The 21,465-nt window shown below is 49.0% G+C and overlaps 8 protein-coding genes across 8 annotated transcripts; 5 read left to right on the top strand and 3 right to left on the bottom strand.

Moving 5' to 3' along the window:
* Positions 1-1,326: 1,326 nt before the first annotated feature.
* On the top strand, positions 1,327-2,517 carry N7510_007084 (Zn(II)2Cys6 transcription factor domain-containing protein; the record flags this gene model as incomplete). Its single annotated transcript, XM_056979009.1, has 1 exon — positions 1,327-2,517. One exon carries the CDS (start codon positions 1,327-1,329, stop codon positions 2,515-2,517), a length of 1,191 nt encoding a protein of 396 aa, XP_056832052.1.
* Positions 2,518-3,407: 890 nt separating this feature from the next.
* N7510_007083 (MCT family MFS transporter) lies at positions 3,408-4,997 on the top strand (the record flags this gene model as incomplete). Its single annotated transcript, XM_056979008.1, has 4 exons — positions 3,408-4,296; positions 4,355-4,460; positions 4,509-4,773; positions 4,827-4,997. The coding sequence occupies 4 exons, from the start codon at positions 3,408-3,410 to the stop codon at positions 4,995-4,997; spliced, it is 1,431 nt and encodes a 476-aa protein (XP_056832051.1).
* Positions 4,998-5,266: 269 nt separating this feature from the next.
* N7510_007082 (uncharacterized protein) lies at positions 5,267-7,110 on the bottom strand (the record flags this gene model as incomplete). The annotated part of the gene is made up of 4 exons (XM_056979007.1): positions 5,267-5,376; positions 5,435-5,623; positions 5,679-6,759; positions 6,826-7,110. The coding sequence occupies 4 exons, from the start codon at positions 7,108-7,110 to the stop codon at positions 5,267-5,269; spliced, it is 1,665 nt and encodes a 554-aa protein (XP_056832050.1).
* Positions 7,111-7,644: 534 nt separating this feature from the next.
* N7510_007081 (uncharacterized protein) lies at positions 7,645-9,346 on the top strand (the record flags this gene model as incomplete). The annotated part of the gene is made up of 4 exons (XM_056979006.1): positions 7,645-7,946; positions 7,994-8,432; positions 8,487-8,964; positions 9,036-9,346. 4 exons carry the CDS (start codon positions 7,645-7,647, stop codon positions 9,344-9,346), a joined length of 1,530 nt encoding a protein of 509 aa, XP_056832049.1.
* Positions 9,347-10,933: 1,587 nt separating this feature from the next.
* Positions 10,934-12,903, top strand: N7510_007080 (ferric reductase family protein; the record flags this gene model as incomplete). The annotated part of the gene is made up of 6 exons (XM_056979005.1): positions 10,934-11,115; positions 11,173-11,299; positions 11,354-11,373; positions 11,434-11,726; positions 11,774-12,358; positions 12,413-12,903. The coding sequence occupies 6 exons, from the start codon at positions 10,934-10,936 to the stop codon at positions 12,901-12,903; spliced, it is 1,698 nt and encodes a 565-aa protein (XP_056832048.1).
* A 277-nt stretch (positions 12,904-13,180) lies between these two features.
* Positions 13,181-14,784, bottom strand: N7510_007079 (putative acyl-CoA thioester hydrolase; the record flags this gene model as incomplete). Its single annotated transcript, XM_056979004.1, has 5 exons — positions 13,181-13,731; positions 13,779-13,960; positions 14,013-14,309; positions 14,362-14,426; positions 14,476-14,784. The coding sequence occupies 5 exons, from the start codon at positions 14,782-14,784 to the stop codon at positions 13,181-13,183; spliced, it is 1,404 nt and encodes a 467-aa protein (XP_056832047.1).
* A 1,759-nt stretch (positions 14,785-16,543) lies between these two features.
* Positions 16,544-17,968, top strand: N7510_007078 (uncharacterized protein; the record flags this gene model as incomplete). The annotated part of the gene is made up of 3 exons (XM_056979003.1): positions 16,544-16,658; positions 16,712-17,875; positions 17,922-17,968. The coding sequence occupies 3 exons, from the start codon at positions 16,544-16,546 to the stop codon at positions 17,966-17,968; spliced, it is 1,326 nt and encodes a 441-aa protein (XP_056832046.1).
* A 290-nt stretch (positions 17,969-18,258) lies between these two features.
* Positions 18,259-19,662, bottom strand: N7510_007077 (pepsin-like aspartic protease; the record flags this gene model as incomplete). The annotated part of the gene is made up of 1 exon (XM_056979002.1): positions 18,259-19,662. The coding sequence occupies one exon, from the start codon at positions 19,660-19,662 to the stop codon at positions 18,259-18,261; it is 1,404 nt and encodes a 467-aa protein (XP_056832045.1).
* Positions 19,663-21,465: the final 1,803 nt, after the last annotated feature.

The raw sequence follows: 21,465 nt of genomic DNA, 5'->3' as shown, positions 1-21,465 counted from the left end.
TTTCTCTTTCCTCCAGGCTCTAGCCTCCCCTGTTATTGGACGGCTCTCAGACCAACATGGCCGACGCAAGGCTCTGCTTTGTTCTATGACAGGCAATATATTGAGTGTCTGCCTCTGGGTCGGCGCGACGGATTTTCGGACATTCCTCGCGAGTCGCATTGTTGGCGGTATTAGCGAAGGTAACGTCCAGCTCGCCAATGCAATTATCGCAGATATCAGTGATGAGAAGCAACGAGGATCAGCCATGGCTCTTGTTGGGGCATGCTTTAGTCTCGCGTTCACCTGCGGTCCGGTACTGGGTGCAACGCTCGCAAGTATCAACATGGTGGCTTCCAACAAATTTGCTGTGGCTGCTGGAGTTTCCCTGGTTCTGGTCGTCATGGAGACAATATATATATACTTTTCTCTACCGGAGACACATCCACGCTTGAGGCACTTGCAAGACCATTCCTCTTTGGCTGCCAAACCAAGCCACAATAACAAGTTCGACGTCACTACGGCGGCTGCGGGCAATGGTGGTGTATCAACGGTCTCTACAAATAGCCACACATCATCTTCTTTCACACGTCAAGAGAAAAGCACAAAGACCAAACCTCGCAATACGTTTGTTTTGAATGTTCTCCATCTCCTCTTTCTTCTCCCTTTCTCCGGGCTGGAATTCTCCCTTCCATTTCTCACCACGACACTATACTCCGACCAAGCAAAAAGCATAAACCCCTCGGCTTTAAATGGGCGTCTTCTTTCCCTTATGGGCCTCATTGCCTCTCTACTCCAAGGAACAGTTGTCCGACGTCTACCACCGATTGTGAACATACGAATCGGCGTTGTTGCTTGCGCAATCTCCTTTTTCTTGCTTGCACGCGTGTCTTCAATCAGAGGTGTCTATGTCGCTGGTATTTTTCTGGCCATCACATCAGCTACCGTAGTGACAGGTATCAACAGTCTAGGTAGTTTAGTGGCGCGTGAGGGTGAACGCGGACTTGTTCTTGGCCGTCTACGAAGCTGGGGCCAGGTGGGCAGAGCCGTGGGACCATTGTTCTTTTGTTCACTGTTCTGGTGGGTTGGAAGGGAGGTTGCCTATACAACGGGAGGTGTAATGATGATGGGCGTTGCGGTGGCTGCCTTCACTGTACTGAAGTCGCCTCAAGTCGGCAGATAATAATGTATATTTAGAGAGCCATTTCATTTAATCCGACGAGTGGGCCGTCTCGTGACGTAACTAAGCCAATCCGAGATCCGGGGGGTGTGTCGACCACTCAATTGTTCTTGAAGAATTCCAAGTCTCCACTTTGCATCTTCATCTCGACTCCGATTTTCCTCAAGAGCATGCCACGCAGAGCACACACCAAATCCCGCTATGGGTGCGACCACTGTCGGCGAAGGAGGGTCAAATGCGACGAACAAGGGCCGCCCTGCACCAACTGCGTGCTGCGACAACTGGAGAACTGCACATACTCCCGAATACTCCCAGAAAGTCTGATAGCCAATGCGCGACGCGCGAGCCATGGAACAATCCAGACGAGCCCGACCATCGTCAGTCTGCTGAACGGTGTGGCACCACCTTCCCCGCCCCCACCTCGTCCCGTCGAGGACCTGGAACTGATGCATCAGTTCACGGCGGACACGTACAAAAGCCTATGTGTTAGTGACTTAGAAACATACACATGGCAATCGCTCGTCCCGCGTCTGGCGTTCCAGCACCGCTACTTGATGAACGGGATCCTAGCGCTCGCGTCTCTGCATATCGCCACGACTCTCGAGCCTGCCAAAGCGCTCGCCTACATTGACACAGGCCTAGAATACCACAGTCTAAGCCTTGGGCCGTTCCGCCTCGTAATTGATAACCTTACGCCAGATAACTGCGACGCGGCATTCGCGCAGTCTGTTGTCACGACGGCAATCAGTCTAGCCTTACCGCAACTCAACGCGACTCGTGAGAATATAAGCAGCATTATGGAAAATATCCTCACCGTTTTTGAGCTGCTACAGGGTGTGAAAAGGATCCTGGTACTCGGTCAATCCTGGATTAAGCTAGAACTGTTCTCGCAAGGCCAATATTGGAAGGATACCGCTGCGACCCTGGACGAGGATACCGACAGCGCGTTGACCCAGCTAGCTGCTCTAAACGAGCAAACTAAGGCTAGTGGCGATGATATGTATTACAGGATCAATAAAGATGTCATTGAGCATCTGCGCCACTGCTTCATGAAATTCTCCTGTTCGCCTGACCCCGCGCCGGTCCTGGCGTGGCTTGCGGCTGTGGATAAGGGGTTTGTGGATAGCTTGCGGCAGAGACGACCGTTTTCACTACTGGTCCTTGCGTACTGGGGCCTGCTTCTGAATGAACTTGATGGGCAGCGATGGTGGGCTCGTAACTCTGGGCGGGCACTCGTGTCTGAGCTGCTGGATGCTTTGAATGCCGAGGATCTTCTGTGGGAGAGTTGTTTGGCTTGGGTGCAGCGGAAAATCTCTTCACAGTGTCTTGCGCCTCGGTCAGATATGGGCATCTCTCGTTAATCTAGCTTTACTCGTACCAGGAACATGGAGAGCAAGAAGTCCAGGGATACTATCGGCTTGGGCAGTTCGAATCCGTCGTGGCAAAGAAAATTAGCTTACCTATAGATGAGGTAGCCCAAGTTACAATCTGAATGGTTTACTTAACCGAATATTATATCATTTAGGTCATTTTGTATTTATTCCCGAGTCTTGAACATGGCAGAACCCTGTTCGCGTATTTTAATGCCGCGAAATAGGATGTCAATCAATCAGAAATTTAATCATTTCCATTCAACGGCTCTGTAACTTGCTGTACAGGACATATTGCTGGAAGCATGTACTGTCGGGTGTTTATAAAGCAGCTCACGCGCATGCCTTGGGCTCGTTGTCGGACCGCAATTCGTCAAGGCGCAGAAGATTGAATACAAATCATTAAAGGGGCTATTAAAAGTAGACTGCTCTCTAGAGGAATGGCCAATTCCCTTCGCAGACAACTACCGTAATGGGTTTTGGCAACAGCTCGGACCTAATAAACGTCCGATATCATAACGTAATTAGTTGCCACCGTCATAGGGGCCAAATCATAAACCCTAATTGAGGACTCGCTATCGGCGCCGAAGCCGTAGGGCGGAATGGATCGCCAATCCCCGTAATGATTCTCACCATCATAGCCGATCTACCTCGGCCGTTTTGCGCCATAGCTTCTGGCCAGACTTATCTCTATGATAGAGTTATTGGCATTCGGCGAAAAAGCGGGCGCTATTCTCCGCCTAACGACTCCGCATAACCACGGGCTCTATTCCGCAGTATCCGAGTGGTTTTTTATTGATCAATCTATCGTTATATACAGATTCTACTCTACTAAATTCGAGTTTTATTTATATACTTTTATTCTTAATCACTAATGCCAAATGACCGATACATTGACCGTTCTGGTCTCGAGACCACCGGAAAGCGCGGAAAATTTAACAGGATCCCGCTTTGCGCCGCCTAACAACGAACGCAATGGTATTCGAGATTCCTCTCAAGAGCAGATAGGAGCAGAATATTATCCCAGAGAGACAGAACTGTTTCGAGCGCCAACTTTATCACCGAGTGAAGAGGGGATTGAACTTGAACTTCGTCAATTTTCAACAGCCATGTCTTTCCCTGAAGGAGGTCGAAAAGCGTGGCTGGTTGTCTTTTCGTCGTTCTGCTTAATAGCGGCGACATTTGGACTCACCGCTTCAATTGGGCTTTTCCAATCTCATTGGCAATCCCACCAACTCTCAAACTATAGCTCTCAAGATATAGCATGGATCTCTTCTACCCAAGTCTTTCTGACCTTATTTTTGGGTGTTCAAATTGGTCCACTCTTTGATCGATATGGACCGCGATATTTGACATTCGCGGGCTCAGTAGGATGCGTGTGTTATCTGCTGCTCCTAGGCCAATGTACAAAGTATTGGCAATTTCTCCTTTGCTTCGGAGTTCTCGGTGGAACAAGTGGTGCGATATTGACCACCGTTGCACTCTCCGTGATATCCCACTGGTTCAAGGCTCGGAGGGGTCTGGCCACTGGTATTACCTTTACCGGGACCAGCTTAGGAGGGATAGTGTTCCCATTGGCGCTGCGGTCTATATTAAGTCACATGTCCTGGGCTTGGTCAATGAGGCTATTGGCTTTATTTGTATTCATCCTAGTGCTATTCGGAAATCTGTTTGTGCGAGGCCGATTGCCAACTCAAAAACAGGGAGGTGTAATCAACCTGAGGAGCTTCCGGGACGCGAGATTTGTTTGGACAACCGCTGGGATTTCGTGTATGTTCATGGGGATCAACCTGCATATTGAGTTTACGTCCACTGACCCTGACTGAAGGTTTCGAATTTGTGCTCTTTACGGCGATCGGCCTCCTTCCCACTTATGCCTTGGATCAGGGGTTTGGCCGTGAGACGAGCTTCAACGTAATTGCGATAATGAATGCGTAAGTGTCGCTGTTCCTGCCCTGAAATAAACATTAACGCGCTCAAAGCGGGTCTGGACTTGGTCGGTATACTGCCGGTTTAGTTGCAGACCACTATGGCCGCTTCAACAGCATGACAGTCTCAATTCTAATTTCAATCTTTGCGACACTTGCACTCTGGCTACCAGCCAATAGCAACATCGCTATTTTCTACACTATGGTCCCCATCTTTGGTTTTGGCTCTGGCAGCGTGATGAGTTTGGCTCCGGTGTGTATCGGGGAGCTCTGTAAGGTGAGTGAATATGGACAGCGATATGGGACAAGCTATAGTGTGGTAGGCCTTGCGTAAGTGTGCCTGGACGATTTGCCAGAGGAAAAGTTAATTAGACGTTCAGAACCCTCATCTCAATCCCGATTGCTGCCCAACTTCAAGCAGCCGCAGGGACGACTGCCTTCGTGGCGTTTTGTGGTGGTATGCTGGTGCTGGCGCTGCTCTCGTTTATAATGGCCAGATGGGCTTGCTTGGACTATAAGTGGCAGGCTAAGGTCAAGATTTAGGTGTAACAAATGCATCTTACTATGGATTTTCACACGCAAGCAAACTGAACGTACAAGATGGGGTTTATCGGTGAGCCAGCGGAGCCTCGTGATATTGCACTGATAGTTGAAATTGAAATTCACTAGCTTCGATTTACTATTTCTCAGAATATACCAGACTTAGTATTTTCAAGACTCAAAGACAGAATTATATGAAGAAAAATGATAGTCTTAATTATTTTGAGTACCCACAGAATATCTCACAAATAAGGGTAATGGATTATCAGCAGCTACAAAGATTTCAAAACAGTCTCTGTCATCACCAAAACCTTCTCTTCTTCGAGGCGTCGAGCAACCAGTTGCAGGCTCACAGGCATTCCATGGACTAAACTGGCGTTATCTGGAGTTGTATATGTCAGTCAGAGCGGTCACAGAGATGTAAAAATTCTAGGACTCACAGCTACCCTGCACCTGGACATCAAATTCGCTGAGCGGATTATGTCCGCTGTACGCAGCATCGACGTTCTCGTCGACCTTGATCCCGCACGGGAAGGAGACGGCAGAGTAATCAAGGAGATTGTAAGCGCCAGTATATCCACCGTACTCAAATTTCCCGTGCTCGACGGAGCTGTAGGGACTTGTTGGGCCTTATAATGACATATTGGTTAGTTGTCAGTTATTAGAGGGAGGAGGATGGCCTACACAGAATACCGTCTAGCTCGCCAACAGAATTCCAGTGATCAAGATAATTCTTCTGGAGATCGCTGCGGTCCACTTGAAGCTGCCACATTTCATAAACCCCCATTTCCTGTGATTTCTCATACGAACCCATCTCTGGGCGGAATGGCTCGCCAGTAGGCTCGAGCAGCTTGCGAATTGACTTCGCTCCGTCTGCAACGAACATCCGACGTAGAAGATCCCGTGCTTCCTTGTGCCCCGTTGGTTCCCAATCAATGAGCTCGTGCCCCGCAGCTTTGAGCTTTTCGGCAGTTTCTTTCAAAGCGCGAGCGACTGGTGGAGTTGGCGTAACCAAGCCGTCGTTCCACATAACAGCGAGTTTTAGTCTTCTTTTTGGCTCCACAGTTCGCCATGGAATTGGCAGGCACTTTGGATCATGAAGCCAGGGCATTTGGTCGATAATGGTTTTGGAGTAGAAGACTATTTCCTCAAGAGTTTTGGCTAGGGGACCGTTTACACTCATCACAGCCTCTTGGCCCGCTAACCCGGATCGGGCTCGGCAATGAGGAAATCGGCCAGCGGATGGCCGGATGGTGAATATTCCGGTACAAGCTGCCGGTATACGAAGAGAACCGCCTATTGCATGATATGTTAGATCGTATTCAACCTCTCCGGTGAATATTGTGTTCTCACCAATGTCTGAGCCAACGCCAATTCGGCTGCCGCCGAATGCAATCAGCGCCGATTCACCTCCTGATGATCCACCTGATGTGAGACTGCGATTCAGGGGATTCAATGTCCGACCGGTAACATTGTTGACCGTTTCTCCAAGCATCACCGCAGTAGGAACATTTGTCTTCACGTATAGGACAGCACCGGCTTGCAGGATCAAGTCCACTATGGTGCTATTGTATGTTGCAGGAGTGTTTGCTAGTAATGCAATACCAATTGTAGAGGGCTTCCCAATAATATTGAAATTATCTTTGATGGAAATTGGAAATCCGTGAAATGGACCCTTGGGACGACCATGCTTCTGGAGATAATCATCGCATTCCTTTGCACGAGCAATGGCTTCATCGAAAAATATTTCCGACAAGCAGTTGGTCTGCAATACAATAGTTAGTAAACCTTCGTTTGAAGAGTTTATTTGATTATGGAACAAAACCCTTACCAATTGGTGCGCTGCAGCCGCGGCCTTACAGTACGCTAAGGTCACGTCCTCGGATTTCCAGGAACCTGTAGACAAATAGCTCAGCGTTTTCAGCGCATCAGTTGAGACAATTTCAATCTCGCGATTTGTGAAAAATCCAGACTGAGACAGAAAATTGGACACATCCGCTTGGCTTTCTGAAGGCAGCTTCTCGTCTGGAATGACCCATTTGGATGGGATAGCAGCCTTGATATCCTGCTGCTTTTGCTTGGCAATATCCTGCCAGTTGTCAGTTTTAGATCCCATAGTAGTGGAATTGACGGTGATCAGATAAAGTGCAACAATGAATAATCGGTAAAAGTTGCAGATCGTCCAGCATGTGCTTTGCCTGTCTAGCCACACGGGGATTGAGTTTGTTATATCCTTGCCCAGATTCATGAAAAGCGGCACACGCGGAAACATTACCGAACTTGAAGTCACCGAAAAACGCCATCTTGCGGGGTTATGAGATGCTGGGGTGTCATGGCGACTGTAGTCGAAGTAGTGGACCTTGCCCCCTCGAATTGTGGAGAGATCTACAATACGTCCCAGATGCGGGGTTAAACAAACCGAAATATTTTGAAATGATCGAGCCCCCGAAGGGCTTGAAGGAAGCGGAATCAAGCCGGTTTGGTGCTCCTAGGCACTTGAAATACTATTCCCCGGCCCCCTCAAACCTTCTTGTCGCATCTTATAAGCGCCGTGAGTGTCGCTATAGGTCTGTTGTCTACTTCATGTTCTTCGGCACACATACACACATTCTTCTTGAATGGCCATTTTCTCCATATTTACTTCACTATAATGGGCATTGATATGGCCGATCAAGCGGGCTCTTTGGCTCGAGATGAGAAAAAGATAACTGATACCGAGAATGATGGAATACAGCTATCGGCACAGAGAAGCACCAGCTTAGGGGTTCTTGACTCTATCCACAAATCGGATGGAACACACACAGATGTTGGTCTGGAATTATTCCAAAAGTCTCTTCAATACGACCAAGAGCAACTCGCTGCTGACGTCGGAAGAGTCCGGCGGAAGCTAGATTTTCTTGTGCTTCCAATGATGATGGGGACATATATGCTTAGCTTCCTGGACAAGCAAACGTGAGCATATCTCCAAACTTTTAATTTCAAGTCTGACAGGTAACAAGACTGAATTACGCCAATGCCTACGGCCTCCAAAAAGATACTCGTATGACCGGCGACCAGTACTCATGGGTAGCCTCCGCGTTGTATTTTGGCTGGCTCCTTGGCTCGTACCCGTCCAATCTTGCTCTACAGCGTTTCCCCATTGGAAAATTTGTTGGGGTCATGACTTTCATCTGGGGTGCGGTTTGTATGCTTCAAGCTGCAGCCTTTACCTTTTCGGGTCTTTTCGCGGTGCGCTTTTTCCTCGGTATGGTGGAGTCCTGCGTTTCCCCGGGATGGCTTCTTCTATCATCAACTCTCTGGACTCGGGAAGAAATGCCCCTCCGAAGTTCATTCTGGCTCGCCATGAACGGAATGGCCCAAGTGATTGGTGCTCTGCTTAGCTACGGGCTGGGGAATGTAACGAACCTCGCTGTTCCGAACTGGAAACTCATCTATATAGTATGACACTCGCACTTTCTTATGACTTTTGACCACATATGTTGACTTCAGCAGGTCATTGGGGCGATGACACTCCTCTGGGCCATTGTTCTCATTCTCTGGATGCCGGACGGACCCCATAACGGCAGAATGTTCTCTGAATATGAACGCATCGTCGCTGTCTGGCGCATTCGAAACAACAGGACTGGCATACAAAATTCCACCTTCCTCCCGCATCAACTTAAAGAGGCCTCGATTGACCCGAAGGCTTACATCCTACTCCTAATGGCCGCGGCCTATGGTATTCTAAATGGCTGCGTTACCAACTTCGCTAGTGAACTTATCAAAGGCTTTGGATTTAGCGGTCTACAAGCAAACCTGCTACAGACTCCCGGGGGAGCCTTTCAAATTTTTACAAATATTGGTTTCGGCTTCCTGGCAACTCTGCCAAATATGCTGGGAGTATCGAATTTCTTAGCTTGCATTCCCGGCACAGCCGGACTAATCGGAATGCTCTTGATCCCGAACAGCCAGCGCTGGGCCCTAGTCGCCTGTTCGTGGCTACAGGGGGGTTGGGACCTTGCATTGTGTTAAACTGGACTTTGCCTTCTATGAACATCGCAGGGCATACGAAACGAACCACCGTCATGGGACTATATTTCGCGTTCTACTGTGCTGGCAACATTTCCAGTCCTCATCTTTTTATCCCAAGTGAAGCCCCAAGATACAAGACAGCAATCAAGGGTCTGGTGGGAACATACTGTGTTGCCATGTTCCTGCAACTGGTGTACACAGCCTGGTGCTTTGTGAATAATAGTGACCGTGACAAGCAATCGCAACGCGAAGGTTCTAATGAGCAGCAATATGCAGGTGATTTGGAAGGATTTGAGGATTTCACGGACAAGGAGAACAAGCATTTTAGATATCGACTCTAGATATATCTGCTTTGGATGATAGTGAAGTGATGAAAATGAAGTTATTTATCTCCCCAACATGTGACACAAAAAGGCTAACAACCAAACAACTGGTAATTTAATTGCATAATTTGGATATGAATGTGAGCATCTCAGTTCATTTTTGGATCGTCATAGGTGCCTAGTTAATTTTAAGATGCCGTCCTGTTGATTCCTTGCCCCTCGCTTTAATTATGTCTTTTCTCCTTCCTATTCATTGCTTTCCTACTAATCGCAATTTATTGAGTTTTAGGGACCCTTTCGAAGACCTTTTGATTTCTGTTGCTTGCTGTGCCTCGCGATTTTCAACCTTGCCAGAAGAGTGAGAAGCGGGAAAACATATATCAACTGACATGGATTCCAATATTTCACGAAGATCAGCTAAAAGTGAGGGTCCACAACAGATTATCCTACTCGGCTGATCACTAGGGGGTCTGCATTTTGCAAGCCGCCACGGGAGACAGCTGTGGATTAAAGGGGAACTAAGCAGGTAGTTGATCAACGGGCTTGTATCTTCACATGCATTCTAAATAAAGCTCACAGATTATATCCGCTCTTTTAGCCAGCTCAATATGTTATGCTGGCTCTTCAGAACCTCAATGGGCCTTGTCATGCCATACCTCTTTGTGGCTGCGCAGAGCAATAGCATTGCTAGAGCCAATGCAGATCCCTCGTTCCCAAACCAGCTACTTTCACGGACCCATGCCGTGTTGAATTTTGCCGAAAGGCGGAATGCCGATCTTCGGGGTCGATGACGGATTTGGCTCGGGCTACACTTGTAGCTGATCAGAAAAGCACGAAAGGTGACTTTAACGTGAAGGGAGAAAGAAACCAAAAAATCCTGTAATAAAAATCTTACAATTCTCAGTACATGATCGCAGAATGCCTACAATGAGCGTGCAGCGGCGAACTTTGTGGATTTGGGCGAGAAGGGTTTAACCCTCGGTCCCACAGCTACCCGCTTATCTGATTGATTAGATGCCATCTGATATTCGCTCGCCTAGGTCCTTTCAGTCGACGCCAAGATGACCGAACTTGCTCATAGTCATGATTAGAAATCTTGTATATCCACTTAATGTGGGTTTTGACGTAAATTAATTCTACAATCCGTAGTACTCCTTGAAATCTGTACCCGCACCTGTCCTGGTGGCTCAAACGCCTCTCCCAATCATGTCTCGTGAACTTACACCTATTTGGTCTAACCAGTGGGTCTAGACAAGAAGGGAAAAAGAGCACAAACTTTGTTTCCGATCAGATAAGATTTTTCTTGCAAGAAGGCTCCGGCGCCTCCACTTAGTGCTACCGGTGTCGGCTTGTGTCGGCTTATAAGCAGTCGATCAACATTAATTACGGAAGAATCGAGAAACTCCATGGCTGCTTCGTGGCAGTGCTGCGCCCTTTTTTCTCTAAAATTAACTCCACCGAGTACAGGGACATTAAATGTAAATCAGAGCCGATTTCCGGGACTACAGAAGACAGAGAACCTGCATGAATTCTTCATACGCTTTTTTGTGTTCAGCCCGTACCGACTGATCTTGTTCAGCTCAATACTCTCCGGCGGCATTCAATATGAGTGACGCCAAAGACATTCGACAAGAGAATAATGTATGGAGTAGCAAATACTTCGCTCTTTCTATGGGAGCAATCATGGTATTGTTCATGGTTCGCCAGTGGTCTCAATTCCTCATTTTCCATTATGGGTACAGGCAAAAGACTGGCATCTTCGCCAGAGCCTTCTCCAAAATTTCTCTGTGCGATAAACCTGGCCTGACCGGACTATTCTTGTTCGCTGGACTGACTGTTTATAGATTTTTGCGACGCTTTTTTCTCAGCAAGGTCTTTGGACTTGCGGTCGACAGGTTACTTCTGTACACGATATACTGGGCTATTAACCTGATTCTACTATTGACAAACAATAAAATGGAAGCTGAATATGTTCGTATTGATCCAGCCATGTTCTAATTAATACACAGCGCTGATTATTTCTAGATTGCAAGACGATTAGGTTGGTACGAATATATTTGTGTCTGACGGTCCGCTCTCATTTGCTTACGACACTTGACTTCTAGGATCTCAGTTGCAAACCTGGCTCTCCTCGTGTTCCTGGCCCTCAAAAACACGCCCCTCGCACCTCTCTCAGCGCAATCTTACGAGAAGTTACGTCCATTGCATAAGACTGCCGGCTACACCTGCATCCTCGTTACTGTCCTCCACGGCCTTATATTTGTGACCGAGTCGGCCATCAGCGACATATTGTACAAATTCAAAGAGCAAAAGGACTATGCAGGAGCTATTGCCGGCCTTGCGATGATTTTCATTGGCGTCTCTACAGTCCCTTGGATTATGCCGAAGCAGTATGAAGGTGAGCACGAGCACTCTCAACCGAAGGCCACTCACTGATCAAGGCAGTATTCTACGTGATGCATGTTACAATGTTCATACTCATCATGATCACACTCGGCATGCACCGGCCCGAGTTCAAAGACTCCACAATTATCATCACCATTTTCATAGCCTGTCTCTGGATGTACGATCGCATAATCAGGGCAGGCAAGCTGTGTTGGAACTTCTTTGGCAATTATGCAACTATAACCCCCCTTCCAAACAATGCAATTCGAGTACAGCTCAGCCGTCCTATTTGCTCTCGACCGGGATCCCATGCCTTTTTGTGGCTTCCTGCGATTCGATGGGCAGAGACTCACCCGTTCACAATGGTTTCGGTAGATCCGGTTCAGTTTGTGATTCGAGTCTACGATGGTTTTACCCGTGACCTCTACAACGCTGCGCAGTCATCTCCAGGACGATCACTGCGCTGTTCTGTTGACGGAGGCTACGGACAAGTCCCGAACTTTGGGGTGTATGACAAGGTCATTCTTGTCGCAGGTGGTAGTGGGGCTAGTTTCACATTTGCTGTAGCGTTGAAATTGATTCAGAAAATCGCAGAAAAAAGGGCTTCAAAGACTATCGACTTTATATGGGCTGTTCAATACGGCGGTAAGTGAAATGATAGTCGATCCTACCCAAGGATTCCTGCTAATTGTGATGAAGATACATTGGAATGGTTTGAAGATGAATTGAGACAACTTGAGATGAGTCCGATAGTCAACTTGGTCATCCATGTCACTCGTGGCTCTAGCGCATCATCTCCGAAACTTGTCCCAAAGTCTGATGGCGGCGATCTGGAGAAAGGCGCGTCGAGGAGCACCAGAGAGGCGAGCTCGATCAAGTCAACAGGCATCCGAGAAGGGCGTCCTGACATTTCCAGCCTCATTAAGACTGCTACTGCCTCTGCAGATCCAAATGATCGCATCATGGTTGGGGCATGTGGCCCTGTGAAAATGATCGATCAAACACGGAATGCTGTATCTGAGAGCATGTGTGAAGATGGCCCATCCATAACTCTATACACTGAGGTTAGTTGTCCGCACTATGTCACACGGAGCCTTTATGAACTGACATGTTTCAGGAATTTGAATGGTGAGCAGGGTTTCGACAGAAAGGGATCTCAAATGTATGAATTTTACGGCCAACATCTCTAGACTCAATTACCAAACCAAAAGTAGATTCAGAAACGTGAAAAATTGACAAATCTAGAAACAGTAATCTTTCTTGCAAATTTGTCCCATCAGATTGTTGCGCTATTGAGGGGAATTGATGAAATCTAGTGATTTGTTGAATCAAAGAAATTCATATTCTGGGGAGTCTTTACGTGCAGACCATTCCTAAGGCGGCATACAGTATATGAACTACTCGGATATGGAGTCTACCCGTAGTCGGCACTGGTGTTATGTGGCTGCAACATCTATAATACTCTATTTACTCCGTCACGCTATCCTGGATACTTCGCAGAGCACTAGTTTTATGTGCCGGATCAATCGCAGCAGCATTGAGAGCGCGGCGACGCGCATCAGCCCACAGCATGAACTCTCCATATCCCTTAGGCATAACGTGGACATCCTTCTCCACCAAAAACGTATAGTTGAACATGCCCGTCGACTTCTTAGTCCCGTGCTCGACATCACGCACCTTTGAGTCAACCCGCACCTGCACCTTGGTGTACCGACCACCACCGGATTCACGCTCCTCCGGCTCAGTATACGCCACCGTTGCGCGCAGGTACAGCACGCTGCCGACGGGGACCGGGTTCTCGAAGGTACTTGGGTCCAGCGCGACGAAGTTGGGTCGCGCGTGGGCGAACGAGGCTGCGCAGCAGAATGCTAGCTCGAATGTTTGCTTGAGCAGGAAGCCGCCGAAGATCATGAAGTTGTGACGGTTGCGGTCTTGGGGCTGCATGATCATTGCGGATTTGAGGACTGTGTCGCTCATGAAGACTTGGTTTGTTGGTCGCGTTGCGGGGGATTGCGGGTCTATGATTTATTAGCAATGTATCTCTCTGTATAGTGGAACCACCTACTCAGATATGACATCTCCTTAGTCCACATCGAGTGGATCAGGTTGCTCTCCTCATCGTCCGGGGCTTTTTCAAGCAGGCTGCGAGTTCGCAGCGCCTTCTTGGCCTTGTAGTTCTCCTCGCCTTTCTTGAACAGACGCTTCTCCTCTTCCGTTTCGACAATAAGCGGTGCTACAGAGGCAGGTCTGTCCGATGTTAGTACGTCGACTGTGTTATTAAATACCAGGCAGCACTCACTTCTTCGTTGCCGGGTCCAGTGACACCATCGTAAACGCACAAGTGATCAACACGTCCTCCGGCGTAGCAGCCTGACCCTCCGGAAGCATCTTGGACACTTGCAGCGACACTTCCATACTAGACCGTCCAGTAGCGTAGGTGACTTGCCCACTAAGCTCGAGGTCACAGATTTCCATCAGCGGGTGTTCGATGGTGATACGGTCCACAGCAGCAGTGACGGTGCTAACCCCATCACCTGTATGTCGGTATGCAATGACACCGGCGAGAGCATCCAAGTCCATAAGCAGGGACCCGAGTCTGGGGTCATTTGTTAGAATTGAATAGAGGATAAAATGAAATTGTAACTTACCTGATATGTCCAGAAGCATTAAGATACGTATCTAGGAGCCACTTATCTTGCGCCAAAGGCAGGACCTATATCAAATAATTAGCATTGAGTCTTTGAGACGGAGAAAATACATACAGCGCTGTAGTAGCTATCGGACATCTTCTTCGATGTCTGATCCGGCTTCACGCTCGCCGTCTGGCTCTGCTGTGCACCGGCACGGGCCGCCTCACGGCTCTGCGTCAGGGCATCAATCCATGGCGTCTTCACGCGCATCGGCATCCATGTCGGTCGGAACGCGGCGGGTGCGGGCGTGGAGCGGAACTCCCGAGAACGAGCGCTGTTTCCCTGTGTTGCTGGCACCAGCGCTGCACGAGCAGGTGATTTACAGGGCGAGAGGCACTTGGGCCTCGCCAGAGCAGTCCTTCTTCCTGTGAGACCGAGCATTGTGCTATCTGAAGACGGGTGGTAGACAACACGATGTTGCGGCATGAGAAGGGGAGAGTCCCGAGTGCGCCCGATGTGGATTAGCGCCCGGCCCCGGCGGCGATTCTCGGGACGTAATGCCCCAAATGCCGAGTACATACTTCGGATCGGTAGGGACTGCATTTATTATGTGGCCTATCATTGGTCTGCGGGCCTTGTTCTCGATCGGGGATTAGAGACATATCTCTCAGCGCCAACCACGCCAATCGACTCGAGGAGGATTTACTCTGGCTAGGGCGACAATTCAGCGACGGCCTCGCTTGGTAGGGATGTGTTTGGCTGGTAGTAGACACTGTCCTAATTGTAAGTCTACTGCCTATTATCCTAAGCAAGCCTAGCCCTAGTCAGCTGAGGCCTCCCGTTCAGTGTAGGATAGTTAGTAACCGCGAAAAATAACCACCTTAATACATATAATCCTCTTGTTTAAGATAGCTTGATTTTCATGAAGCAATTTCGCTCACTGGCAGCATAGTTTCCAAATGGACCGCAAAATTCGAACCCCATGCTGCAGTAAAATTTCCGTGCGTTTACAAACGAAGAATCCGTCCCAGTTTCAAGATTCAGCCAAGTATATCCTCTCCTCCTTGCTTCACTAATTATATGCTGCACGATGGCCCTCCCGACGCCTTTTCGGAGGTGTGTTCTTGCTGTCCTCATAGATTTGATCTCTCCGGAAAAAGGAGTGAGTTCTTTTAATGCACCGCATCCTAGCAATTCTGGACCCTCCCAGGCAGAAAACACGGAAATACCGGGCTCTTGAAGATCGGCGATATTGAGAACATAGCAAGATTCCGATGGAGTCTTGTCTTGAAGTTCGGAGAAATGGAGCGTAAGCAGCGAACGAATGGACGGGGTGGCCAGGTCGTCAAGTTTGATGAGCATTCTTCCGAATAGAACAAAAGTTAGAAAGCGCGTTAGAAAAGTAGCTAGATAATAAGATGTGTGCTGGATTGTCATAGGCGGGTGAGTCATGATGTTCTTTGTGTTAGTAAGGAAATACATTCTTAACTCACTTGAAGCATGTGTTGTGATTAGCGCTCAGTGAAGTTTCAGAGGATAAGGTCTTTCTTTTCTCCCTCTTTCACTAAAGATGACGGTCTTCAAGGTAGGGTATTTAAATTGTCAGGCGAATTGATGAAAGGAGCAATATGCAGTGGGGTTGCAAAAGTCTGAAATTCTTAGAATTACCGCGCTTATCATTGTGCCGGCAGTCAGCGGCTGTACCACTTAAGAATTGCCATGGGGGGGTATTAGTAATTTAAATACTCTTTACCAATTCTACAGTGGCACCTCGTATATCTGAGTGAGAATTCCTCTAGGTATTTCATTCTAATTAATTATTAAATAAAAGACCATGTCGAAATTAAGAACCAGATGTTAGATTAGGAGAGCGACGAGGCCCTCCACGCTTAGCAGCGCAGAGTCTTCTGTCATAAGCTTCCGTCGGATTAGACCAATGCAATCCAATCCAGAGCAGCTGTACCTGGATCATACGTACCTTGCGATATTTATACCTACCAAAGCTTGTTTAGATCGCTTAACTTTATTCAACGTGAAATGACGAAACCTGTGCATAACGGTTCTTTTGACTGAAACATACGTAAGAATGAAGTCATCAATAAATATAGTTTACCTGGCGCTGGAATCACAATACCAACACTTATTTCATCATTTTCAGCCAAATCAGATTAACTAGACACTGAGTGAGATTACAATCAATATGGCTGACCCGACAAACCCCCATATCCAGAACCGCACCACGCCGCAATGGAGTCTGTATCAGCGGGAGCAGTTCAGGAAGCCGAATGAAGGCCAGGCACCACTCTTCAGCACAGGTGCGCATGCCAGTGCCACAGATTGTATAGCAAAGTACTAAGCTGTAGACTAGACCCCCGAGAGCTCGAAGAGCGAGCAAAAGAAAGACTCAGTGAAGGCGGGTGGTACGCTCATATCAAACACTTCACCGACGCGGGCAAAGTCACTAATGAGTATGAGAAAAGGTTCTACGCCTCCTCCAATGCAGGCATGTCAAACACCCACCTAGCGAACCGACAGGCCTTCTTCCGGCACCGTATCATCCCGCGCCAACTAGTCGACACCAACGAACGAGACACGACAACCACCATCTTCGGCCACCGCGTCTCAGCCCCGATAGGATTCGCACCCGTCGGAATCAACAAGATCTACCATCCGGAAGGCGAACCAGCGGTAGCCAAAGTTGCGGGCGAGCTAAATATCCCATACTGCCTCTCCACGGCGGGAAGTGCCTCGATCGAGGCCGTCGGCGCCGCGAACGGGAGCTCCGGTCCACGGTTTTTCCAGCTCTACATGCCCCACGACGACGAATTGACGCTGTCACTATTGAATCGGGCATGGAAGGCCGGGTTTGACGCTTTGATTCTTACGACGGACACGTGGCAGCTCGGCTGGCGACATGGCGACGTTGCGCGGTCGAACTATGCGTTTTACCGGGGCTTTGGCGCCGACCTCGGTCTCACGGATCCCGTGTTTCGGCGACGATGTGCGGAAGATGGCATCGATGTCGATAACGATGCCGTTGCTGCGTCGACGAAATGGATCGATTCTATCTGGCACGGCCGTGCGTGGTCGTGGGAGAAGATCCCCTGGTTGATGGAGGAGTGGAGGCGGATTTCTGGCGGGCGGCCGTTTGCGATCAAGGGGATCCAGTCTGTCGCTGATGCGCAGAAGTGTGTTGAGATGGGCGTTGACGCGATTGTGGTTAGTAACCATGCCGGACGGCAGGTGGATGGTGCGATTGCGAGCTTGGATGCGTTGGAGAAGATTGTTGATGCGTGTGGGGAGCAGATTTTTGTTATGTTCGACTCCGGGGTGCGCGGGGCGAGTGATGTTGTTAAGGCTCTTGCGCTGGGTGCGAAGTTTGTCTTCGTGGGGAGGTTGTGGGTTTGGGGTTTGAGTATTATGGGTGAGGAGGGAGTGAGACACGTTATGAAGTCATTGTTGGCTGATCTGGATATTCTGATGGCGGTTGGTGGGTTCAATCGGGTTGAGGACTTTGATCGCAGTATCTTAGGTATGTTTTCACCATTTATTGAGTTGTGTACTAACGACGTCGGTAGAGTCGGATCCCAAGTCTTATACGCTCATTCCGGAGAAAGTGCTCTGACGGATGGTCTTCATTGATGGATTATTACAGGTATGTATATCTTTTATAAAATAGACGCTGCAGGTCTAAATAATCATCCGAATGACATGTAGGAGTGAGCTCAGAGACGCCCTAGAATGGGACAGGAGGCAAGGGGATATATAAGAGGCAGAAAGAAATATGTGGACTGGCGTGATACCAGAATGAGATGATGACAGTATGCCATAGTGGCCTTGGAGAGAGACATGGATGTATAAACACTGACCCTAAATGTGCAGGTAACCTTTCGCATAGACATGAATGGCTGGAATCTAAACAAAGAGTGCGCTGAGAAGAGCGCTCAACAGGGGCAATCCGACCGCATGCCCAACTCGGGAAGCCGAGTTCGTGGAGGTCGTTGTCGTTGTCTCCGAGGTTGCAGAACCAGTTGTAGTACCAGTTGTAGTCCCGGTTGTAGTCCCAGTAGCGGTGGGCAGAGTGCTAGCAATCGGCGTGTACGTGGCAGTCGCAGCCGAAGCATCAGCCCGCTGCGCAAAGCCGATAGTCGCGTTGTCAAAGTCAAAGACGGTGTACACGTTCTTGAGAAAGACATCACCAACAAGCCAAGTATCTGCATCGCTCGACTGATGACCGACAATAGTCGACACACAGCCGCCGCCGGCGGCCTTGGTGATATAATCCAGCGGGGAGATGGAGTACTGGACTCCGGAGAACGAGAACTGCAACAAAGCAGTCGTGTTGCAGGGGATATGAAACTTCTCGCCACTCTGATAATAGCCCGGGATGTGCGAGAAGAGTTGCTGGGCATCTGCCAGCGGAAGGAGGATGTAGCTCGTCCCCGTGTCGATGGTGGTGGATTTTCCAGAGAAGCCAACGGCCTGGCCGTTTACGTACGCATCGTCCAGGGGAATGCACCAGTTATCGGCGTCTGTCGCAGTGTACGTGATATCGCCCTGGAACTTGGTCGTGTCGACATCGCCGAAATTGACTTCTCCGTCCTTGGGGTTATCCGACATGCGCGAGAAACTGAACCCGACGATGTTGGACCCGAGATAGCCGGCCTCCGCGACCATGTCCATGAACGAGGGCATATTCCACCCATCAGTGCTTTCAGTGCTGGAGCGGCCCAGGCCTAGAATCCCGTCGAAGGGGTACGATTTGAAGAAATCGGATGCGGAAGTAGCCATCCCGAAGACCAGTCGCACACTCAGGCCGGCCAACGACATGGTGTCGTTGCCCAGTGTCCCGGCAATGGAGCCGGTGCCATAACCAAGACTAAAACCGGATCCGTTGGGAGTGAAACTAGAGGAGGAGCCATCGTCGAACATGTGATGGCTGGTACACACCTCCTCCGTGCAAGATGCATCAAAGACCCAAGTCTCTGGCGCGCCCGTGTCAAGGGCCAGCCACATCTGCTGCTGCTCCGAACCGACCTCTACAACAGAGAAGTAGGAGTAATCCAAGCCATCCTGGTCCAGGGCGGCGCTGTTTGGAAGCGTGGGCGTGTTGGCCTCGACTATCGTGTAGCTATCATCACGGCGGACAGCGCGTTTCCGGAGAGCCAGTGTCGGCGGTTTTCCATCGCGGCGACGGCCCACTGTGACCCGGGTTGTTTCGCTTCCTGAGGAATAGCCGTCCTCGAGGTTATATGGATAGAACGCTTGAGTGCATGTCGAGAAGGCCGCGATGACCGCTAGACATGAAGAGAAGTGCATGATCTGGCAAGGGATCTAGATGCTAGAGAGGATAGAGGTCCGCATTAGCGGTGCGGTCTTTCCAAGCAAGACCTGCTGCTCGTGCTGAACAGTTCGTGTGGATATCCGAAATGTGTGGCGCGAGCGAGTCGTCGGGCGAAAAAAATCCGGGGAAAGCAGAGAGAAAGATGCAAGCAAAATAGCAAGAACAAAAAAAAGAAATTGATGCGAAAGAAAGACAAGAAATTAAAATAATTTAAAAGAAAACAAACCGAAAACACGAATTGCGAATGAGTGAGAGAGTGAAGGTTGAGAGAAAGCAAATCACTTTCCCCATGGCAGACAGACAGACGTGAGGGGGGGTCTTAGACCGCCCACAGTTCCCTCCAACACCAGGAAGGAACTGCCCCTGACAAGAGACGCGAGTGGGCTAGCTGCGTTGCTCTAAACCTGTTCGCGGTGTCGATCGGCCGATCGGTTGGTCCAGGGTGCTGCGCTAAGTGGGCTCGGTGGGTTTTCGGTGTAGCCGGCAGGTGCCAAGAGGCGCAGTGACATGGATAGAGCTGGATGTATTCGCGGTTGAACCCACGAACTGATAATCATCTGGGCGATCGAAGTTGATAAGAGAGGAGGATTGAATGGCTACCAGTTGACTAGTACTAGATTGGATGGTTTGGCATTCAAGTCCAACCAGATAGTAAACTATCCAGAAACGGGCGAACCCCCTGACAGAGGCCCGAATATTCTCTCCGACAAAGGGCAGTTTTTTTTTGTTTTTTTTCTACTCCCAGCTTCTTGCAACTCTTGCTTGAATAAATAGATAAGAGCTGTAATTGCGTGATCCACACTCTACTATTGCTGTCAAGCAGCAATCGACTTGAACCTCCAACTAGTCATGCACGGGATGATGACGCGTGCTCGCGGGATAAACATAGCTTACAACGGGGACATAATTGACTTAGGATAAGATCTGCTCACCTTTTCAGAACTACAGTGTGTGCACTGTGTATTATAACTCGAGGGACTGTCAGAGATGCATGGACCCAAGGTTGATGTGCACAGCATAGCACAATTATTATGACCCAACAGAGGGAAATTCCACTCCACGTGCACCTAGAACAAACTATTCAAACAATAAATAATCCTTGAAGGTGTCCTCGGGCGACCATGTTTTAGATTCAAGCCGGGGGCCGATTGTCGGAATAGATCGGAAAGTGCACTCAACGGGTAAACACAACGCTGCTTCTTGTTGCTAAAGAGTCTTGGAAGAACTGCCTCGTGCACGGATGAGCAATTGGCGTATCCTTCGCCAAGACACTTCACGAGGGATTGCAGGACTCCAGCTCAAGTGGTTGCTATCGTTGTAGATATGGTAACGAGCAATTTACGAGAAGAGTACCTAGATAGATCTCCAAGAACCACTGGATATATACATACTAACACCTGGTTCAATTATCCCGAATACCTTCAGAAACAAAACGCCCTCTCTACGTCAGTGCAAGAGACTCAGGTCCAGTAGTAGAAGGGATCATCCACAAGAAGTGAATGATAGCCTCGGGCCGTCTAACTGCCAGACACAAGCAAGACAATGGCATCGTGAATGATCGGACGCCGTCCCGGACTGGGCGATGATCATTACGGACTGACGAGCAGAGCGGTGTCCCGGAAGGGGACATGCCTCGGCTTGGGAAAAATCGGGGAAGAATAGTGGAGTCTTAATAGAGATACAGAATAGAGGAATTAAGATGTAGGTAAATGCAGTACTGGACTGCATTGGATGACTGACTCTGTATTATTGAACAGAGACAAAGACAACAAAGGAAA

This window comes from Penicillium lagena (assembly GCF_028827675.1).
Source record: "Penicillium lagena strain IBT 129212 chromosome Unknown utg000005l_segment0_segment0, whole genome shotgun sequence".
Classification (NCBI taxonomy): Eukaryota; Fungi; Ascomycota; class Eurotiomycetes; order Eurotiales; family Aspergillaceae; genus Penicillium; species Penicillium lagena.
Note: the sequence above shows the minus strand (reverse complement) of the source record. Positions and strands in the feature narration are given on the sequence as shown.